The following is a 23,418-nucleotide window of genomic DNA, read 5'->3' on the forward strand; positions in this document are numbered from 1 at the left end:
TTATCATTATTTGGTTGCCCCTATCATTTTTTGTTAACTGGATATATTATAGCTATAATTATGTGATCATCTCCAAAAGATAGAAATGCATTTTCTTTGGTGACCTGTATGCAACCTTTGTCTGCAGTACATGCTCCTCATCTTTCAATTGCAGCTTGTTGCATCACTTGATCCCAAGCTCCTCTCCAGTGGGTAGGAAAAGGTGTGCTTAGACATGCCTCTGTGTGAGCATATACAAGTCTCTTCCTGATGCTGACGGAAATGTAAATGGTACAAAGCCTCTGAATCATGGCCAGGGCCGCCGGGTGCCTCAGTTGCACTGTACTTTGCGCATTAAATCACCTGTGGTCCCATCATAGTGTCACATTACAAATAGTGATGCAACCACAAGTCATTTTATTAAAATGTACAGTACGGCTGAGGCACCCGACAGTTGGGCGACCCTGAACACGTAGTAGGGGACCGGCCCGTAGGGCATTTGTGCTTCTGCCCGGCCTGATCCTGGGGATGATTAGAATCAAACTGAACATACCTATTAATGACCTTTTCTTTTTTGTTTTGAAGAAAGAAAATATTCACGTAAAAAAGATAATGAGTAATGAGTAGATGGGTCATCTATATTCATTCCCTGATTCCTTGAGACAATATATATGAGTTTTAAAAGAAAATACATTTCACACATGCAAAGACTCGTCATCTTACCTATTAATAGACCTAATGGAGGCTTGCAGCTTGGAAATGCAATGAGAAGTTCCAATATGCTAATTGAATGGTCTCTAATGAAACGGTTATAATCAGCACTGCCCTGTTTGCTGCAGAGCTCCTGCAACCTCCGCTTCTCTCCAGCATCAGATGTATACTCCACTAATGCACGCATGAAGGCCTACAGAATATGTACAAAATGTCAGTTATATACTTTGAAAACTTTGATAAAGCAGCATTTTCATAAAATTTACACAGGCACTATACCCCATAAGATTAAAACTTACAAAAGAAGCCTCATTACAATCAAAGATTATATGAACCAACAAAAAAAAAAATAAAATAAATCACTTTTTAAAAAAAATATACAGAATACGTTAGACTGTGACTTATTGTTAACAATGATTAGTTATATATATAAAAATTTTCTATTTTTTTTAAATAATACATAATACACACATAAACATATCTCCATCGCAGTTAGTATGGTAATTTACACCCCATCGAAATATGTAAGGGAGGGAGGGTGGGACAAAAGCTTCCAAGTGACCGCGCCGGAGGGAAAAGGAAGTTCTGACCTGGGCACCTGGATTTAACCCGTGTAAGTGTGGCCATAGATACCTTCCCCTTTAAGGACCATTGGACAGCAGGGCATCCCAATTAGTACATCACCGAGGGGAGTGGTGCGAGGGGGGGTGAATTGGGCACTGACCGTATTTTATTAGCTTTAGTCCTAAGGGCTCCACAGTCAGAGGCACATTCCTTATGCAGTACTGTGCCTGCCATTATTACATGATTAATATTAAATAAATACATAGAAAAATGTAAAAAGATCATGTATGCAAAAATTTCCCACACGTCATGCTGAGGGCGAGAAGACGTCCAACGTACAATGAAACACGAGGGGAACACCAGGGAAGATTTATAAGGAAGACCCTGGCGATAGGCAGCAGGAAGAGGGGTCACCTCATAACATAAACCGGAGTCTGATCCCTGCACTCTCTATCATACCTAGACGGGTCTGTTGTGAAATCGCTTTCTGGCCTACCTCTGGTTACTAGTGAAGGTAGTAGAGCTGGTTATATTGACAGAGGGGTCGCGATTTCTCTTTCCGGGCTCCCTCTGGTGGTTACTGGAGGTAATGGAGCTGATCTAATTAACAGAGGCCTGCCACCTGATAATGAGGAGGATGACTGGAGATCTGGAGTTTCTGACTGGATTTAAGACAGCCGACTCCCTCTATCCCTGCTGGTGATTTTTTTCCTGCCTCCTGAGGTCTTAAGTTTCCAGCTCAGTCCCTGCATGCTCAGCTAAGTGTTCTTTTGCTATTGTTCACATTTGATCTGGTTTTGTCTATTTGGTCAGCCAGCTCCGGCTGGGGCTGTGCTGAATTTCCATCTTTGTTACTGCTTGTGCCAGTTTGTTTTTGTCCCTTATTAGATTGGCCTCTTTTTGCACTGCTTTCTGAATATACCACAGTGCTGCTGATATAGTGGGCGAAGTCTAGTGACTTCAGTATTTTTCTATAAGACGTGTTGGGCATTTTTTGCAGGGTTTTTAGCGTGATTGCAGACAGAGTCTTTCCTTTCCTGTCTAGTTAGTGTGGGCCCCATCATTTGCTCAGTCTATTTTCCTACCTGTGTTTGTGTTTTCATCTTGTCTCACCGACAATATATGTTTGGGGGCTATCTATTCCTTTGGGGTCTGCTCTGGGGCAGTTTAGATTTCCCCTTTCTTGCTTTAGGCTTATTTAGTTCTCTGGCTGTTTCGAGGCGTCTAGGATCCTCGTAGGTACGCTCCACGGCTACTGCTAGTTGTGTGGATAGGATCAGGGATCTGCAATCCATTTAGTTACCAACCTCTCTGGTTTTTTGTGGCTTAGCTTGGTCTTGCTTTCCTCCTCGGTGACCCAATAACACGTGTCGTTCTCCCCGTGCGCGATCACATGCCTTGGCCCTCAACTTACCCTGTCTAATGCGTAGGCCAGCAAGACACTAGTCCCACTACTACAAAAAGACAACACGAAGAGGTATGGCAAACAATGGGAAAAGACACAATAAAAGGCACTCCTCTACTTAACCAACAGGAACAAACACCACAGCTACTCCAGAGACTGGCTCCTTCAAATAGGTCTGTATAGATGAACTATAGCCAGCAAGGAATGAAGCTAGAAGTGGGTTTATATAGTGGAAGGGAGTGGTACTTCAGCAGAGAACTCAAGCTTCAAGTTCGCAGCCAGAAGAGAAAGGGCCCAGCACCGAACAAAACTAAATCCACTACAATTCAAGGTAAGTGATAGATAGATCCTAAAGAGGACCTGTGATATATTAAATGCCAAGTCCTTCTGGTCCCTGATACTTCAGGAGTCACATCAGTATGTGACACACCTGTGACAACACCACAATAAGAGGATTATGCCAAATATATGTGAATGCAAGAGACCTGGTAAGTATATGCTGTACATATTTACATACACCAAAAGGCACATACAATGTGACCAGTACACATACAAGAAAATAAAAAATTCATAAAATAATCATATGACTCCAATAAATACATCATGCAATAGATTGGCTGCAAAATAAATCAATTTTGACAATCAACAAAAAAAGAGGTAGTGGGCACCGCATAGACATACGAGTCAGGGATCAACCATATGCATATAAAAAATATACAAGAGGAAGCAAGAAGAGAGTATGCATAACAAAGGCATCAACCTTAACCAATAACTTTATTAAGTGCATAAATGCAAAAAAGGCATAGAAAGACAACACAATTTAAAATCATTTATAAGCCCACATGGCAGAAAAAAAAAAAACCAGACCAAACATGGTCCTCCCCAGGTGATAAATTGGTGGAAAAAAAAGATCCGACACTTTAAAGTACACACATGACCAAAGTAATGAGTACAGGTAAAAGATATGTTGATCTCAATAATCAAGTGCAGTACAACACTAACAAATATCAAAGGCTTTATAGTAAATAAAGATACAATATACTGCAAGCTATGCCTGAGGATGTTGTAGAACAATATATCCAAGACCTAAAATATAAGGAAAAGATATATATCCATCACAATTACTATTCAATATGGCATAAGCATAAGCCACTAAGAATAAAAGAGATCTGAACCCATTACCCATAGAAAATAAACTGGAAAGGAATGAAGCCCAGAATGTCCAGGTGGTCATGAGGCAATGCAATAATAAAGTGCAATCCATGGGAAGGCTGAGGCTTCATGCGTATCGACACTAACTTTTTTCACAAATTCATCAACTGGGGAGGACCATGTTTGGCATGTTTTTTTTCTGCCATGTGGGCTTTTAAATGATTTTAAATTGTGGTGTCTTTCTATGCCTTTTTCGCATTTATGTATTTAATAAATATTATTGGTGAAGGTTGATCCCTTTGTTATGCATACTCTTTTCTTGCTTCCAATTTTGACAATCAATTAAAAATAATATTTAAAGCTGCTGAATAATTAGGAGTAATGTAGTTATTATATTGAACTCATGAGGGTTATGGAACCAAGTTGGGTTAATATACATAACATATGCATCTGATGAACTAGCTTACCATGCATCACAATACAGTAGAAATGCTAAAAAGCACTGACCTTGATGCACGTTATGTTACATTTTTGCTTTGTTTTGTTCTTGTGGACATGCACACTGAACGCTTACATAGTGGAAATGTCGGACATGACAAAGGACTGAGGTAAATCACACACAAATTATAAAACACCACAATTTTCTATTATTTAAATCTTCCAGTCAAAGCTGTTAATGCTGCGAAGCACGCGTCGAAGATAGTGCTTTTTATCATTTCTATTTTGATGATGAGACAATCTAGATCATTAGATGCATATGCTATGTATTTTTATACATCCAACTTACAGTAAGTTCTGTATACCATACGAATTCAACACAATAACAACCTTGCATTTAACTGTTCAATTACTCGCTTTAAATATTATTTGACTTATTTTTATTATTTGATTTATATGGTGGCCTGTTTTTAACAATCTATAACTTTGTGTATTTATTGGATTCATATGATTATTTCATTTTTATTGACCTCATATGCATACTTGTCCCATGGTATATGGCTTTTGTTCTGTGTAAAGGTGGATAAATACTTTGTTCCCTATAATTTATATTGTTTAGGTATAATGCACGACTTTGTGGTGTGAACATTTTTAGATTACGTTTTACCTTTTCTCTGTAAGTATTTGATACTAATCATGTAATAAAGTAATTAGCATATTTTATTCAAAAGCACTTGTTTTCAATTTTTTTTTTTTAACATCGATAAAACTATACACAAACTACAAAATTATTTAGCTTATCACTTTGAAATGTAATGGAGAACACCTGAATATAGGTCACATAATTAGGCCTCATTTAGATGTCAGTGATTTTTCACGTATTAAAAAAAAACAAGTCTGGGACTACGTTCACATGTATTTTTGCTGCATTTTTGTGTAAAGCAAGTTTAATGAAATAGTTATACAATACAGAATCCAGGCTTATTGTAAGGTATATTAGAAAGCATATAATCCACGTCAGCATGAGTTTATCAACTGTAGGATATAAATGATAGCTGTATCATTTCTATTGTAATAAAACTTGCTAAACTGACAATCAATACATTGATAGGTTTATAGAGCAGTCAATAAAGGGATATTGACATGTTTAGAATGTTTGTGAAAGAAAGTTATTTATACAACCTTAATAAGAAAATGAAGAGAAAGGAGAAAGAAAACAGGAGGGAAAGAAGAAAAAAGAAGAAAAGAGAGGGGAGGGGATTAAATGATGGTAAAAAATAGGAATTACAAATCAGAAATGGGATTGAGGCATTCCCTAGACCCGGAAGGCCATAGATCCTCCGATCACTCCGATGGGAGTCAAGAACCAGGAAGACCATCCAGAAACCTAGGGTGCCCCGAATACCATCCAGTCAAATCAAAGGGGTGTTCATGTATTGAAAAGAATCATCAGTGTCCTGATACCCATACCTCCAACCCAGGGTCTCTCTAAAAACAAGCCAGGGAGCCCAAGTGTTATAGACTCTGTCTGTGTCTCCAACTATTTGGCCTATCATTTGCTCCATTCCATAGATATCATTAAGCTCAGCGACAAACTCAGAACGAGAAGGTGACTTTATCTGTTTCCAATATCTGGGGATAAAGTTTCTGACAGCTGTAAGGAAATGTCTAAGAAGACCTTTTTTGAATTTGGAAACTGAGATGTCACTCAAGGACAATAATGCAGCTTCCATTGTGGGTCTAATATTGATAATAGACAATCTATTGTGTAGGTCAAAAATTGCTGAAAACAAGTTTTTGATTGGTGGACAGTGCCACCATATATGAGTAAATGTGCCCACCTCATTTAGGCACCCCCAACAATTATCCCGGACTACCGTGAATTTAGAGTGTACAGCTGAACGGCATCTATACCATCTTGCAAGAATCTTGTAGCTCCTCTCCGGTAGTGTGGAACTTTGTGAAGTTCTAAACGTAAAGAGAAGGATCTTCAACCTGTCTTCGGACGATAAAGATCTTCCCAGGTCAGTCTTCCATTTAGAGAAGAATGGAGGAAAATCATGGAGAGGGGTTTGCCCCTCTTGGAAGAGTTTATACAACAGAGATACGCTATGATCCGGAGGGCTCTTAGACAGGCAGAGGGCCTCAAAGAGTGTTAATGCTCTAAAAAGATTAGTCCGATTACCAATTTTATTATAAAACTTCTCAATTGTTCAAAAAAGAACCAGGAACCCGCCGGTGGTTCCTCGTCTGAGAAAATATCCTGTAACGACTTCATTCCTGATCGAGTCACATAGTCATAGACTATAGGGTGAGAGCTTTTATCTTTATTTAAAAAATTTTTCCTACATAGTCCCGCCGGAAAGTACGGATTATCGTAGATGGGAGTTCAAGGGGCAGGAGATGAAGAGATCTTTAGGGTTCAGCCTCCTCGATTGAGAAAAGCCGCCATGTTCCTGGTAAGAAAGGGTAGAAGTATGTCACCATCCTTTCTTGGGGACCAAATGATTATTTGGGAGTCACGGCCATTGAGGTCATTTTTCAATCCTACCCACTTTTTATGTCCTTTACTATGAATAGGTCCAAAATACATGCTCCAATCGATGCGTGACTATATAAAAGAAAAATCTGGCAGACCCACTCCCTCACTCGTTTTTGGCCGGCTTAACAGAAAATAGGAAATGCGAGCTCGGTTATGTGACCATATGAATCTAGTGATCACTCTTTTAAGGCGTGAGAAAAGGAAGCAGGTAGGTACATAGGGATTGCTTGGAAATAGTACAGGAGACGGGGCAATAAGTCCATCTTTATCACATTATCCCGGCCCAACCAAGAAAGCTGTAATCTATGCCATCTTTCTAGGTCTGACTCAGCTTTGTGTAAGGCAATCCTGAAATTGGCATCATATAATTGCGATGTCTTGGCTGTGATTCTGACTCCCAAGTAAGAGAGTCAAAGCGCCAGCGAAAAGGAAATGAGGCAGTCAGCTGCTCTCATAGGTGGCTTCAGGGATATGTCTAGGATCTCGGATTTATGGGAATTGATTTTAAAGTTACTTAGACGACCAAATCTATGTAGCTCTTGAATAATATTTGGAAGGCTTGTAATCGGGGATGAGATATATAGGAGAACATTATCTGCAAAAAGTGCCAGTTTGTGTTCACCTGATTGCAATTTTGGACCTTTAACTGACGGATTATTACAAATTGCGGCTGCTAAATGCTCCATCGTTAGTATTTAGACTAAGGGCGAAAGGGGGCAGCCCTGCCTTGTACTGTTCCAAATAGAGAAAATATTTGATAATGCGCCATTGGCTTTAACTTGTGCACTTGGAGATATATACATGGCAGAGATTCTACGGAGCATGTTTTCCTTTAAGCCCAGTCCCTCTAATGTCTGGAACATGAACTCCCAGTGCAGCATGTCGAAGGCCTTTCCGGCGTCAATCCATAGTATGCACATGAGGTCCCCCTCCTAATGGCCCTATCTATCAGAGAAATAGTCCGTATGGTATTGTCCCTGGCTTCTCGTCCTGGAACGAACCCCACCTGGTCCTGATTGATCAGGCTCGGCAACAGTGGACACAATCTCTTTGCAATCATTTTTGCGGACAGTTTAATATCTAGGTTTATCAGAGAGATTGATCGGTAGCTGCTGCACATAGACGGGTCTTTCACAGGTTTAGGAATAACAGTAATATGAGCAGCCACGGAGTGTAGAGGAAAAGAAACTCCTGATGAAATATAATTGCACATATTGAGAAATATTGGGCTTAATAAGGCAGAGAAATGTTTATAAAATCCTGCAGTATATCCGTCAGGACCTGGGCTCTTCCCGTTTCAATTCTTTGATGGTCTCAGAAATTTCCTCTAATGAGAAGTCTTTTTCTAAGTCCAACAATTTATCCTCAGAAATTACAAGTATATTAGTTTGTTGCAGATATAGTTTAATTTTATCCCGAAGTGAATTGATTGGCTGATCTTTGTAGTGGCCACCAATGTTGTAGAGCTCCCTATAAGAATCAATAAAGCTTGACAAGATGTCCTTCGTGCTATGCACCTTCTTCCCCTCTTTATTTTTGATATAAGGAATGTAAGTGCTTGATAATCGGGGATTGATGATTCTCGCCGTTAATTTGCTACTCTTGTTGCCATACTGATAAAAACGATTTTTGAGGCATTCCCTAAATAGCTGTGATTTCTCATCAATTATAGCTAATAATTTTTACCTCAATGTAGACAGGTGTGCAAGAGTATCGACTTCTAAATCTTTTTTGTGTTGGTTTTCTAGCTTTTGAATTTGCCTAGACAATTCAGCTATCTCGGCGGCTCTGGCTCTCTTAAGATGCGCCTCATGAGAAATAAGCACCCCCCTCAGGACACTCTTTAATGTTTCCCACTTAACCGAAGGGGAAGTGGGGTTTGCAGCATGGTCTGTGCTGAAGTTAATAATTGCACGTTCCAAATCAAACTTACATAAAGGGTCCCGAAGAAGGTTCTCATTCAAACGCCAGGAGAAACCGGATTTAATTGGAGCATCGAGAAGTAAATTAGCTCATGATTCGACCATAATATTGACCCTATATCAGCCTCTACCGGCAAGTCCAGCAAACTGTGTGATATAAAAAAATAATCAATTTTACTATAAGTATTGTGGACACGCTAGAAAAAGCTGAAGTCTCTAGAGTCAGGGTGAAGAGCCCTCCACACATCTACCAACCTCAGGCCAAACATCTGTTTTTTTATTTGGGTGATGGAAGAGGAGGAGTAGGAAGACTTACCCGAGGAAGCATCAACAGAGGGGTTCATGGGAGTATTGAAGTCCCCCCCGAGGATCACAGGGGAGGAGCCAGCGAACTCCGCAAGACGTCATTTGCACTCCGCACCAAACTTCTGCTGGTTCTGGAAATACACATTGGCTATTACGAGTTTACGAGATCCCCATGAGATCATCAGAAAGATAAATCTGCCTTCGGAATCTATTACCGAGTCTACAATATCTGGCATAAAAGACATGTGGAAAGCTATAGAGATCCCCCTGGATTTGGAATGCAGATTCGGATCATGAACTCACTTAGGCTAGTTTCACACTAGCGTTCTCGGGCACAGCGCAGGGCCGCCGCTAAGCCCCATCTCCGGCCGCGCCCCCTCCGGTCAGTTCCTCCTGTGATCGCATGACGCTGCATGTGATCAGTTTACCCTATATTTAGCATTGGGTACGCTGACTGTATGCTGGTCGTGCGTTGGTATGATTTTGCTGGCACTGCACCTAGCGCACAAAAATGCAACACAGCACGTTTTTGTGCGCTGGGCGCAACGCCAAAAAAAATCATGCCAGCGCACGACCAGCGCACAGTCAGCGTACCCAACGCTAAATATAGGGTAAACTGATTGCATGCAGTGTCATGCGATCAGAGGAGGAACTGACCGGAGGGGGCACGGCCGGGGGTGGGGCTTAACGGCGGCCTTGCGCCCGAGAACGCTAGTGTGAAACTAGCCTTTTGGTAGTATTTTGATGAACATTGAGGTATAGATCCAGATTTGAAGTGGGTCTCCTGCAGCCAAAGAAACGAGATTCGTTGTTTATGGTTAGAGTACAATATTTGCCTTCTTTTTTCCAGAACATTGAGCCCCCTAGCATTAAAGGAACAAAATTTGATTTTATCCATAGCTTAGATTCCCACCTACACCAACCACCTCTAAATGTCTGCCCTTGATAGGTATCTCCAGTATAAATGGAAGGGTAAACAAAAAGGGGTATTGGGAAGGGAAAGGAGAGGGAAAGAGACAGATGAAGGTAAAAGAAGTTAGAGAAAGAGTAAAAGAGTAGCAGTTTACAGAAATAAACATTTCTTACAGTGTTTACTACCGCTGCCGGCATTGGTAGTCTACTACCTTTGTACCACTCCAGGAGGGAGAAAGCCGAACAGGAACTCCCCCACCCGAGGGGTCCCCCCAAATGAACATGTCAAGAACTCATTAAAACTTCCCCTAAACATGGGGATGAGTCCCAAAGGGAAATCATTCTACATAGAATATAAACGCGGTAATTTCCCGGGTCAATATAAAACATTGCATATAATTAACGGGTGAGACTACGTAATACTCCAGATTATGAACACATGGGTATCTCATCCATATCTCACATGTCCAGAGGTAAAAGAGGACAGCAATCGAGACCTATTAATAACTATAAAGCAAACGTGAATCGAAAAGAAGTTATACATATTAAGGACAGTCAGGCGAAACTGTCAACCAATCCTATCAGGATCAGTCCCGCACCCTATAGGGAAAATGCACAAAAGGCTAGTGGGCCATCAGGTGATGCTTGAAGGATTTCCGCCACTACTCTTCTTGGAAAGTTGGACTGTAAGCCATCTAGGTGGAGCCTCAGGAAGAGCGGGAGTCAGAGGCCAATCTGGAAGATCGATCGTTGGTAAGTCAAAAGTTCCCAAAAAATTAGCTAGATCTCCAATGCAATGGAAAATGGCCGTTTTACCTCCCTTAAAAGCCATCAGTTGAAAGGGGTAACCCCATCTATATGCAATGTCTCTTTTTTAATTCAGCTAATAAGAGTCTAAGGGCTCTGCAGAGTAACAAAGTACGTTTGGATAGATCTGAAAGAATCAGGATTTGGTGGCCTTTTTCCTTGCGGCAGTCATTATGGCTTCTATAACTCTGTAGTAGTGTACTCTACAAATGACATCACGAGGACATGTTTCAGAGGTGGGTTTGGGCCCTAAGCACCTATGGAGTCTGTCAAATTCGATTGAGTTGTCCCCAGCATTGTCAAGGATCTCCAAAAAATCTTTTGCATCGTGTTATCTAGGTCGAAGAAACCAAATGATTCAGGAAGACCACGAATACGGATGTTATTTCTCCTATTACAATTTTCCAAGTCCTCCAAGCCAGATGCAAGCTCCTCTATTTTAATAGTATGCTCAGTTATAACTTCTCTGTAGGCCTGAAGTTTGTGGTGAACGTCATCCTGGGCTTTTTCCACATCTTCAATTCGGGAAGTAAATTCTGCCTTCAAATTGTTTACCTCTTTTTTATACGACTTTTCGAGTCTGCAAGCAAGTCAGATTTGGTAGGCAGGGCCTTTATATATTTACTCAGCTCAATTATACTCATTTCGTCATTGACAGCAGGGTCCTCGTCGTAATCTCTCATGGATTTCGTAGGAGAGCTATTTGAGCTCGATGACCTCGTTAGGGGATAACCGTCTTGGGACATGACTTGAGAAGATGAGTATCATGTGCTCCTGACCTGTGGGGCAGGGTTGAGAAAACGCTTCATATCCTCTGAGGAAGACTCCTTATGTTTAGTTACGTTTCGCCCAACTGTCCATCTAGTCTTTCCCATAGATGATCACGTCTATTATTAACTCATATTTGGGGGAGCCGGGAGGATGAGATAATTAAACCGTCAATCCCAGCCCATCATCAGCAAGCCCCCTCCATGTTTCCTAGTCATTTATTTACTCATTGAGGGCAGAGGCCCAGTCTCACAATGGCTCCAACCACAGAGTCCTGTGTAGAAGAGAGGGTGTTTTCAAGGGCTATTTGTAATTTTTATGTGTCGCCTCTAGGTGTCGCTAGAATCCCAATAATAGCCATGTATAATAACAGGACATTAGCACTTCGTTCTGCACTGTGCCCTATATAACAGTACCAGGGAATTAATTATGGATATTTTGAATAAAGGTTTACAGGGACTGATCAGTTGGATCACAATCTTGGGGGCATGCGACTTTTAGCTTTTTTGGAGATCCAGTCTTGAATCCTGTGTGTTGGTAGGAAGGCTGTCAGACCTGCAGAGTCCCCTGCAGGCTCCTGTGTGAGGCAGCTCTGCTGTAATGGCTGCCGGAGGGAAAGCAGAGGGCTGTACAGGGTCTCCAGAGCAAAAACAGAGGGGAGAGCTGTGATCCAGATCCTTAAGAGTTATGCCTCATGTCACACGTTGGGATTCCCTGCTGATGTGGCTTCTGTGCTGACTTAGTACAGATCACAGTATATACCACAGTGAGCTCTATAGTTAATGTAATATGAGATTGGCTGTAAATAAAGCAGATCAATAAAGTTTAATGCTTCTTATGTCCCTTATGCAAACTAGGCAGATGGAGGCACATTCACCTCAGGCAGGAATATTTATCTGACTGCTTTGAATCCACAAAATAAGGCTATGAACCAGGGATTCTCTTTATATATATGCAAATCTTCTTTCTTCAGAAAGGTAATGCAAAGTACTTTGATGTATATAGGCAAATTCAGCTACTTACCCACATAAGGGGAGGGGGGGAACGTTCCTCCTGGCTTTAGCTGTACAAGGACAGCATGGCAGACATCTTGGATAGGGAAGCAATGTAATCCTGTTACTTTGTATGATGGAAAACTTCAGTTTGCTTGGTCCTAAAGGTCTGATTTAGGTCCCCAGATGATCCTGGGGCAAGTATCAATAATCCCAGAGTAAAAGAGGATAGTTTGGAACCTCAAAGTCCACTTTATAGTCACTTTTCTGGGAAGTCTTGTGGGAGCTCCAGTCTCCTGCTTCCTCACATGGCTAGAATACACCCACATTTTTGCTGCATTTTTATGCAAACTAAAATCTGCCTTTTACAGTACCAGCAAAAGCTATGATTTCAGAAATCTCATGCACATGCTTTTTTTTCCTGGCTGAATTGGAAGACTGCTTTGTTTTATAAAAAAATCTGCAGCAATTCTTTAAGTGCTTTTCAAGTGTGACATTAACCCCCCCATTAATACCCCGAACTATCACCCCACTTGCCACCGCTGCAAGGCAAGTGGGAAGTCGAGGCTAAGAGCCAGAATTGGCGCATTGTAGAGATGCACCTTTTCTGGGGCAGCTGAGAGCTGATGTTTTCAGCCTGGAGGGGGCAGTATCCATGGCCCCTTCCTAGGCTATTAATATCAGCCCACAGCTGTCTGTATAGCCTTTGCTGGTTATAAACCCCTTTACTCCCAAGGGTGGTTTGCATGTTAATGACAGGCCAATTTTTACAATTCTGACCACTGTCCCTTTATGAGGTAATAACTCTGGAGTGCTTCCACGGATCCAGGTGATTCTGATATTGTTTTTCTCGTTTCAGAATAGGAAAAATGTGGTCAGACAATCCGTGCTGCGAATCACTAAAAACTTGGATTATTAATACAGTGGTCTTCATTGTACGCATTTCAGAGTCTCACAGAACTCATTCCTCAGGAAGGTCCACAATTTTTTATTTTACCAAGGTTAACAGGAGAAATTAGACCATAAAAGTTATTGTGCAATTTGTCCTGAGTACGCGGATACCTGATATGTGGGGGGGGGGGGGGATCACTGTTCCAGCGCATGGCAGAGCTCAGAAGGGAAGGAGCGCCGCTTGGCTTTTTCAATGCAAAATTGGCTGGAATTGAGATCGGACGCCATGTCACGTTTGGAGAGCCCCGGATGTGCCTAAACAGTGGACACCCCCCACAAGTGACCCCATTTTGGAAATGAGACCCCCCAAGGAACTTATCTAGATATGTGGTGGGAACTTTGAACTCCCAAGGGCTTCACAGAAGTTTACAGCCGTACAATTAAAAAAAATCATAGTTTTTCCACAAAAATGATCTTTTCACCCCCGATTTTTATTTTTCCAACAAAAAGAGGACCCCAAAAGTTATTGTGAAATTTTTCCTGAGTATGCTGATACCTCATATGTGGGGGTAAACCACTGTTTGGGCGCATGGCAGAGCTCAGAAGGGAAAGAGCGCCATTTGATGCAAAATTGACTGGAATTGAGATCGGGCGCCATGTCGTATTTGGAGAGCCCTTGATGTGCCTGAACAGTGGAAACCCCCCAAATTTTAACTCCAACCCTAACCCCAACACACCCCTAAACCCTAATCTCAGTCCTAACCCTAACCCTATTTTGGAAACTAGACCCCCTAAGGAACTTATCTAGATGTGTGGTGAGAACTTTGAACCCCCAAGTGCTTCACAGAAGTTTATAACGCCCGGGCATGAAAATAAAAAAATCATACTTTTTCCACAAACATGATCTTTTAGTCCCAATTTTTTTTATTTTCCCAAGGGTAACAGGAGAAATTGGATTCCAAAGGTTGTTGTCCAATTTGTCCTGAGTTTGCTGATACCCCATATGTGGGAGAAAACTACTGTATGGGCACACGTCAGGGCTCGGAAGGGAAGTAGTGACGTTTTGGAAAGAAGACATTGATGGAATGGTCTGTGGGTGTCATGTCGCATTTTGAGAGCCACTGATGTGCCTAAACTGTGGAAACCCCCCAAATTTTAACTCCAACCCTAACCCCAACACACCCCTAAACCCTAATCTCAGTCCTAATCCTAACCATAACGGAAAAATGGAAATAAATACATTTTTTTTAATTTTATTATTTTTCCCTAACTAAGGGGGTGATCAAGGGGGGTTTGATTTACTATTTATGGTGGGTTTTTTATGCTTGGCAGCTGTCACACGCTAAAAGACGCTTTTTATTGTAAAAATAGTTTTTGTATCACCACATTTTGAGAGCTATAATTTTTCCATATTTTGACCCACAGAGTCATGTGTGGTCTTATTTTTTGCAGGACAAGTTGACATTTTCATTGGTACCATTTTCGGGCACGTTACTTTTTTGATTGCTTTTTATTCCAATTTTGGGATGCAGAATGAACAAAAAACAGCATTTCATGAATTTCTTTGGGGGGGCGTTTACACCGTTCCATGTGTGGTAAAATTGATAAAAGCAGTTTTATTCTTCGGGTCAGTACGATTACAGCGATAACTCATTTATATCATTTTTTTTTTGTTTTGGCGCTTTTATACAATTTTATTTTTGCATCGCTTTATTCTGTGAGCTATAACTTTTTTATTTTTTCCCTGATGACGCTGTATGGGGGCTCATTTTTTGTCGGACAAGATGTCGTTTTCAGCGGTACTGTGTTTATTTATATCCGTCTGATCGCGCGTTATTGCACTTTTTGTTCGGCGGTATGATAAAGCATTTGTTTTTTTCCTTTTATTTTTTTCTTTGAAGGGGTTAACTAGTGGGACAGTTTTATAGGACGGGTCATTACGAACGTGGTGATACTAAATATGTGTATTTTTCTTTACAAAAAAATGAATTTATTAGGGATTTTTTAAAATTTATTTAAGATTTTTTGAAAAATTATTTTTCCATACTTTTTTTTTATTTTTAACTTTATTACATTGTCCCAGGGGGGACATCACTGTAAAATGTCAGATCGCTGATCTGACACTTTGCACAGCAGTGTGTCAGATCAGCGATCTGACAGGCACTGCTGCAGGCTCTCTCAGCGCCTGCTCTGAGCAGGCACTGAGGAAGCCGCCTCCCTGCAGGACCCCAAAGGCCCCTGCGGCCATATTGGATCCGGGGGCCTGCAGGGAAGGAGGTCCTCGGAACAGTGCAATCACATCGCGCTGTTCCGAGGGTCCAGGGAAGCACGCAGGGACCTCCCTCCCTGTGCGATTCTTCCCTATGCCCCCAGTACACTGCGATCATGTTTGATCGCAGTGTGCCGGGGGTGGTCCGTGTGTATCTGTATATTGATCTATTCTACTTGTATATAGTTTATGTAATCCATCTATTCTATACTGTTGGCTCCTGCTGTGATTTTATTGTACACGGCTGATGAATTGCCGGGTTTTCATATCTAATATTATATAAATGTGTGTTTTGAAGAATTTACTGTTTAAAAACGATGTGTAAATGACAGAGAATTCCTCTATGTAAAAGCTCATGTTAAAATCGCATTGCAATCAGATAGCAATTGCACTGCATTTAGATGTAAATCGGATGCTATGTGTGAAAAATAAGATTGTACTTGCATGAAAAACGTATGACACTTGCATTATGGTTGTCCGACATTGCAGGAACAAAACTGGATCGAATTTAAAACACTAGTGTGACTCCAGCCTAAGTGTTTTGTTTGATCCTGAATCTCAGAGACTTGGAATGTGAAGAGGAGGTTCTGTGTAAAAGTGCTGCGTGACAGATTTAGAGCGTAAAATGGGGACTGAGAAAACAAAATGAATCTTGATTTCCTACATTGCATATATATACTGCATCGCAATGTGGACTGATATTATTAGTTAGGCTAGCGCTGGCATGCCTGCATGAATCTCCTTTTTCCTCCCAGCAGAAATGCTAGTGTGTTCACTCACCTCTCCATACTTCTCCGGTCCCTGCAGTCTTTGTCTCCTCCCAAGGCCTGCGCACATTACACATGTCTCCAGGGAGAATGCTTAGGGCCTGTGCGCTCCCTGCTTTCAAAGGAGCCACGTGCATTTCTGAAAATATCCAGTGGCTGGGCCTCCAATTATTCATTATTTGCATTGTAGCCATTGGTTTATTGGGGAAAAAATCAGTTTTCGGTTTAGACAGGGGACATTTTGACTGCAGCAATATTAGGAGTTTTTTTCCACTTAGCCAGTAGGAAAAATAGTTCAAGAAGTGGCGGGAAATTGTAGATTAAGGAGTGTATAATGGGGAGTAGGATGATCCAAGGTGGACAGATAGGAAGTTTAACAAAGTGTCCCTATACTGATATTTGAAGTCACTGTGGAGGTTTAGAGGGAGCGCATCTGTCTTAGCTGTATTTATTTCTAACCTGAAAGCCAACCATACTCCCGCCATACCGTATGCAGATTGGGAAGGGTGGTATGTAATGTTGGTAAGTGTTAAGACTATGTCAGCTACACATAGGGAAATTTTAAACTGTCATGCATCTAAACCCTTTTTATTTTGGGGTGGGATCTAATCCTAGCCGCTCTATGCAAAGGACAAACAGAAGAGATAATAGTGAGTGTGAGATATGGGTAAATAATATCTACTTGATATTTTCTATCTGATGGAATTCTTTATCAGATGCTGTGGCCCCAAAATACATGCTCGCAAACTCAGTCCCCCACCCTTGGGATTCCCCAGGAACAATGTTTTTCTTTAACTCTAGTAAGAAGTCTTTTGAAGCCTCTCTTCAGGGGGACCCAAAAGGCATAGATAATGTGTACCCAGCCATGATCACAAGGGTGTGAACTCTTGTGCAGCCAGCTATGCACCAGTTTCGGACCTCGTTTTTCGGCCCATCCGCGCTTTGGAGGGGATCCCACCCAGTGTCGGGAGTTCATTAACCAGTGCTCCTTGCACTTCAAACTCCTGGCTCATCAGTTCACCTTGGACCAAGCCAAAGTGGCCTTCATCATGTCACACCTATCTACTGAGGCCCTAGCCTGGCTCAATCCTCTGTGGGACCTTCTTGGAAGCCTTTCATAAAGTCTTCAATGAGCCCAGTCGTCTTTATTCTGCAGCCTCTTCTCTGCTCTGGTTATGCCAAAATAACCTTTCCGTTTGCCAGTATGCAGTCCGTTTCCATACCTTGTCTTCTTAACTCACTTGGAACAATGAGGCTCTGGTGGCAACCTTCTGGGAGGGTCTCTCCAGGAAAATCAAGGATGAACTGGCAGGCCAGGAGATACCCACCTCTCTGGATGACCTGGTGTCTCTCAAAAACAGAAATGACTTTAGGTTCCAGGAAAGGATCAACGAGGTGAACAGCGAGAGAATATCGGTATGCCTGGCTCCCACCTTCCAATGACCGATCATTAAGCAAGTCCCTGCTGCGACTTCTTCGCTTGAACCTATGCAGATAGGCCAGATGAAGCTATCCAAGCACCGCCAAGAGGTTTTTCGGGCCGAAGGGACACACCAAGACCAGGAAACACCTAGAGTTTGTAGGAGAGGCCACCCTGGGCAAGATTTCTAGCTCTCCATCGTTGACCCTGACTTTATCTATCTCCTGCGGCAAAGAGACTTTTGTTGAATTGGCCCACCTGGACTCCGGCTCTGTGATTAACATTGTTCATCAGGCTGTGGTCGAGCGGTATAAAATTCCAGCCCTACATCTTCCGGATCCGTTGATGATTCCTTCAGTGGATGGAAAGCCTGTTCCCAAGACCATTCAGTTCATTACGGAGCCCGTGGATCTTCAGGTAGGGACGCTGCATTCGGAATAGATTTCTCTTCATGTGCTGTCTGACATCTCTTCTAGGTCTCCCCTGGTTGCAAAAACATTAACCTGTTCTGGGCTGGAGGTCTGGAGAAGCACCCATTGGGGCTCAGGATGTCACGAAATGTGCCTTACTCCTGTTCGTGGTGTACGGTCTCCCACTTCTCCTGCTCATTTGCCTGGCCTGCTTGCGGAATATTGGACATATGCAATGTCTTCGACAAGAAGGAGGCTGAGACCTTGCCACCTCACAGACCTTATGACTGCCCGATTGACCTCCAGCTAGGTACCTCACCTCCATGAGGCCGAATCTACCCCCTGTCCCAGGCCGAGAATCACACTATGTCTGAGAATATAGAAGAAAACCTTGCCAGTTGATTTATCTGGAAATCCTCATCTTCGGCCAGACCTGGGTTTTTCTTTGTGAAGAAAGACGGCTCTCTGCGACCCTGCATTGAGTCTGGACTTAACCAAATCACGTTAAAAATAAGTACCCCACCCCTGATCTCTGAGCTGTTTGATCGCCTGAAGGGTTCAAGAGTCTTCACGAAGCTTGAACTTCAAGGGGCATACAACCTGGTTCGAATTCGCCAGGGAGACGAGTGGAAGATGGCTTTCAACACCTGCAATGGCCATTACGAGTATCTTGTTATGTTGTTTGGACTCTGTAATGCTCCAGCCGTCTTCCAAAAACTGGTGAACGACATCTTCCATTACCTGCTCTATACCTGTGTGGTGGTATATCTGGACGACATTTTGGTATTCTCTCCTGATCTGCCATCTCACAGGAAGGACGTTCGCCAGGTTCTACTATGGTTAAGAACTAACTGTCTCTATGCCAAATATGAATGGCCAAGTGGAAGGTGTCAATCAGATGTTGATTAATTTTCTCTGGCATTTTGTCAATGCTCATCACAGTGACTGGGCTGAACTCCTGCCTTGGGCTGAATTTTCTTACAATAAACACATGACCCCAAAGTGCCATTCCCTGTGGCTGTCACCTCCGATAATCCAGCTGCCGATTCCCTCGTCAGGAATTTTTCTGAGATCTGGGAGGACACCAAAGTGTCTTTGGTAAAATCCTCTGAATGGATGAAAAGACTCATCCTGGAGATAAGGTCTGGCTCTCATCTAAGTATATACGCCTCAAGATACCATCCTATAAATTGGGTGCTTGCTTCATTGGGCCCTTCGATCTGTTGAAATGGATTAATCCAGTAGCCTATAAACTCAAACTCCCGGCCTTCTTGCGAATCCCAAATTCCTTCCATGTGTCTCTTCTCAAACCTGTTGCCCTCAGTCCTTTCTTCAAAGTTCCTGGTGCCACTCCGACTCCTGTCAGTGCGGAGGACGTTTTCGAGGTAGAGAACATTTTGGCCACCATGAAGTTAAGAGTGAACACCTTCCTTCTTCTGGATTGGAAGGGGTTTGGTCCTGAGGAGAGGTCCTGTGAGCCCAGGGAAAACATCCATGCCCCTCTCCTCCTGGAGAAATTTTTGACAGGCTTAAAAAAGAGGTGGCGTAAGGGAGAGGTATTGTAGCATCCACATCTCTGCCTGCAGTCCCTCTCTCCCTGCAGAAACATTAGCATACTCACCGTCAAGGATCCCATCATGCCCCTTCCGGGTCTGCTGCTGCAGCCCAAGGTGCACGCACTCCTAGCAGGTCTCCAAGCACTGTGCTTAGAGCGTGAGTGCACACTTCCTCTTTCTTAAAGGGGATGCAAGTGTTCCTCTAAAGTGTCCCCAGCCAATTGCTGGAGGTCTTAATCTATCTAAACCACCTAATCCAACATGGAGATGCCTGTGCAATGTTGTGAGTTTGTTCCTAAAATGCTTGTCAGTTCTCAGGTCCCTGTACTTGTATCCGAGTCTGCTGCACCTGCCAGTGCTCACCTCAACAGCAGCGGAGCCAGCTGCACCCACCAGAGCTCACCTCAATGGCAGCAGAGCTGGCTTCATCCGCCAGTGCTCACCCCAACGCCAGCTGCACCCGTCAGTGCTCATCTCTCCATTAGACTGTACTATCTCCACCTATCTGCATCTATTGGACATTTCCCCAGACCATTCCAGCTATCAACTCCTAGGGGTCAGGAGCCATCTACCCAAGGTCAGTCCAGGAGTAGCACCTAGTTCACCTCTCTGGTCTCTCCTCGGACTGCAATGTCGTTAGCTGCTTCGTGTCCGTGGTCGGATTGCGTGAGGCTCCTAGTCACACCCCTCCAGGTCTTACTTTGGCTTTTGCACAGTGGTTCCACCACCCAGCCCATTACATACACTTTCTAATATAAATAAGGTAACCCACCTGGTCCAGGAATTGTTGCCACTGGGGAGTTTTTTAATTAATTTTGATCAGTCTTCCAAGGTGATAGAAGAATTAATAGAGGACACTACCACTCTGTCCATGAAAGGAAGGTTCCAATACTGAAGGAAATTTCTTAACCCCTATAACCTCAAGGCTGTTCTTCGCATCTTCATGACCAGGCCAAATTTTACAATTCCGATCAGTATCACGTTTTGAGGTAATAACTCTGGAATGCTTCAACGGATTCCACTGATTCTGAGAATGTTTTTTGTGACACATTGTACTTCATGGTAGTAGTAATATTTCTTCGATATAATTTGCACTTATTTGTGAAAAAAATGAAAATTTGGCAAAGATTTTACAATTTTCAAGCTTTAATTTTTATGCCCTTAAATCAAAGCCTTATGTCACAAAAAGTAGTTAAAAAATAACATTTCTGACATGTATACCTTACATCAGCATCATGTTAGAAACATTTTTTTGTTAGAACTTTTGTTGGAAGTTAGAAGGGTTAAAACATGACCAGCGATTTGTCATTTTTCCAACAAAATTTACAAAACTATTTTTAAGGGACCACATCACATATAAAGTGACTTTGAGGGGTCTAGAAGACAGAAAATACCCAAAACCTGACACGATTCTAAAGACTGGACCACTCAAGGTGCTCAAAACCAGACTGAATAAGTTTATGGAAGCGAAAAATGAAAAAGTATTATTTATTGTTATAGCGCCATTTCTTCCATGGCGCTTTACATGTGAAAAGGGGTTTACATAATAAAAATAAGTACAATAATCTTGAGCAATACAAGTCACCGAATGGTACTGGAGGAGAAAGGACCCTGTGAGGGTTCATAGACTACAAGGGATGGATGAGGGAAGAGCTGATTGTGCAACCGTATGGTGGAGGGATGGTTAGTGTAGGTTGTAGACTCGGCGGAAACGGTGGTTCTTCAGGTTCCTTTTGAAGGTTCCCATGTTGGACGAGAGTAAATGTTGGGGTAGACAGTTCCAGAGTTGATGGTACCTACGGGAGAAATCTAGTATGCTATTAGGGTTTTTGCAGATTCTTTATTAAGGAATGTATGTATCCGAGTAATATTTTCGATTTGTAGTCGGCAGGAAGTGGAAATGGCATGGAAATGTGTTTTGAAGGAAATATTAGAGTCCAGAGTTACCCCAAGGCAGCGAGCTTGCAGTATACAGTCATCTACGCCTTGTAGATGAGAGCCAGAGAAAGCATGCGCTCCAGCGGATGGCAAGCGCTGCATCAGGTGGCCTCTCCTCTTCTTCCTCCATCTTTAACACACAGTGCAGTCCTCAGAGGTGGCACCCCAATTACTCATTTTCCCCTTGCGTCACAGCTCTCCAACCACCCAGCTGACTGTGGAGAACCACAGATGTGTGAGTCTGCAGGGCTCTTCACAAAATTTATGCCATGGGCATCAGGTGTCTGCTCCAAAGATTCATAGACTTAAGAGGAAAGCATCTGCACCGTTTTCACACAGAACATTAGGTATCTAAACTATCTGACTTAAAAAACAACAGCCTTACTAACTAGCTAAAATCGATCAATACCTAGGACCAGCTTCAAGAGCAGCCTCTCTGTGCTGTTCTATTGACAAAATGGCGCTAAAACAAGATGCCTGCTCAATATATAGAGAGGGACATGTGATTCAGCAGCCAATAACAGAAGCCATTGTGTTTGGACATTGTTGATGTATCCTGTGCCCTGATTGGCTTGCAGCAATGTGCACAAAAAATTAGAAAACATTTTTTTTTTTTTTTACCAGCACACTGCTCCTCTGGGCTCTCTTCATCTCTCCCATCCCTTCCCCTCATCAAAAACGTGCACCATGCTCATAAACCTTCACTATCCTAGCCAAAGTGCTCAAAATACTTTAGTGGCAACGCAAATATTTTCCCGCACTTTTTCACAAACGTTTCCAATTTTACAACAATTTGCTCACATTTCCGATCATGAATCTGAATGTGCAATATTCATGCCGAATTTATTTTTGGCAATTGTTTTTCAAACATAATCGCTCATGTCTAATAATAGACTGGTTGAAAGATGCTAATAAATTCTCAGATACTCCCCTGGAAAAGGCCTATGCAGATCCGTTATTAATATCATGAAAAAGACTAAAGTTATCATTGAGAATTTCAAGTGATTTGCCCTTGTGAGGGAATCTAGCATTATGGCAATTAGAGGAAATCAAATTACTCCAGGAACGGAAGCTGAAGGGATACTCAAAATAGCGAATTTATTGTTCAAGGAAGAGAGTAGGTGGCTAACTAAGGAAGATATTGTATCAAGATTTAAATAAAGTAATCAACAATTTCCATAATTTGAATAAATCAGAGAAATGACTAAGGCACATCTGATAAATGTAAGGGAAGAAATGGAAAGAAATGCAATGGATACTCTATTATTAGACCGTGCAGGCGCACACACAGTATATCTACGCTATACAGAGTTTTGAAAGAAATTAGAAACATGACCTTGGAATGTCTGACTCAGCCCCCCATTTCAACCTCCATCTTACGCAGCCCTTACACCTTAATAACAACAGACACATAACCAAACCTTTTGGATAAAATAGGCCACAGCAGCCCTGTGTATTAACATATTTACATTATAAGAATTGAACATAACAATATATTGACAAATAAGGAACAGTTCTGTGAAAGTCGTGTACCAATGTTTTATTGCACCATCAGCGGCACCCTTAGGCTCTCAACTGGACCACACCAGTTTAAGGACCCTCATGCTTATGCCCTCAACCGCACCACACTGGTTCAAGGACCCTACTGAATGGGGCCACCAATTAAATT

General features: G+C 42.2%; 1 protein-coding gene across 3 annotated transcripts in view; it reads right to left on the minus strand.

Annotated features, from left to right (window-relative positions):
* Window positions 1-23,418, minus strand: part of MTRR (5-methyltetrahydrofolate-homocysteine methyltransferase reductase) — a 700,332-nt gene that overhangs the window by 374,418 nt on the left and 302,496 nt on the right. For all 3 annotated transcript variants that reach the window (XM_073564571.1, XM_073564570.1, XM_073564569.1), the window contains exon 9: window positions 703-883. In XM_073564571.1, coding sequence (XP_073420672.1) covers window positions 703-883 — 181 coding nt within the window. The remainder of the gene's footprint in view (window positions 1-702; window positions 884-23,418) is intronic.

This window comes from Dendrobates tinctorius, unplaced genomic scaffold (genome assembly GCF_039654945.1).
Source record: "Dendrobates tinctorius isolate UK_male_01 unplaced genomic scaffold, ASM3965494v1 ptg000460l, whole genome shotgun sequence".
NCBI classification, from domain to species: domain Eukaryota; kingdom Metazoa; phylum Chordata; class Amphibia; order Anura; family Dendrobatidae; genus Dendrobates; species Dendrobates tinctorius.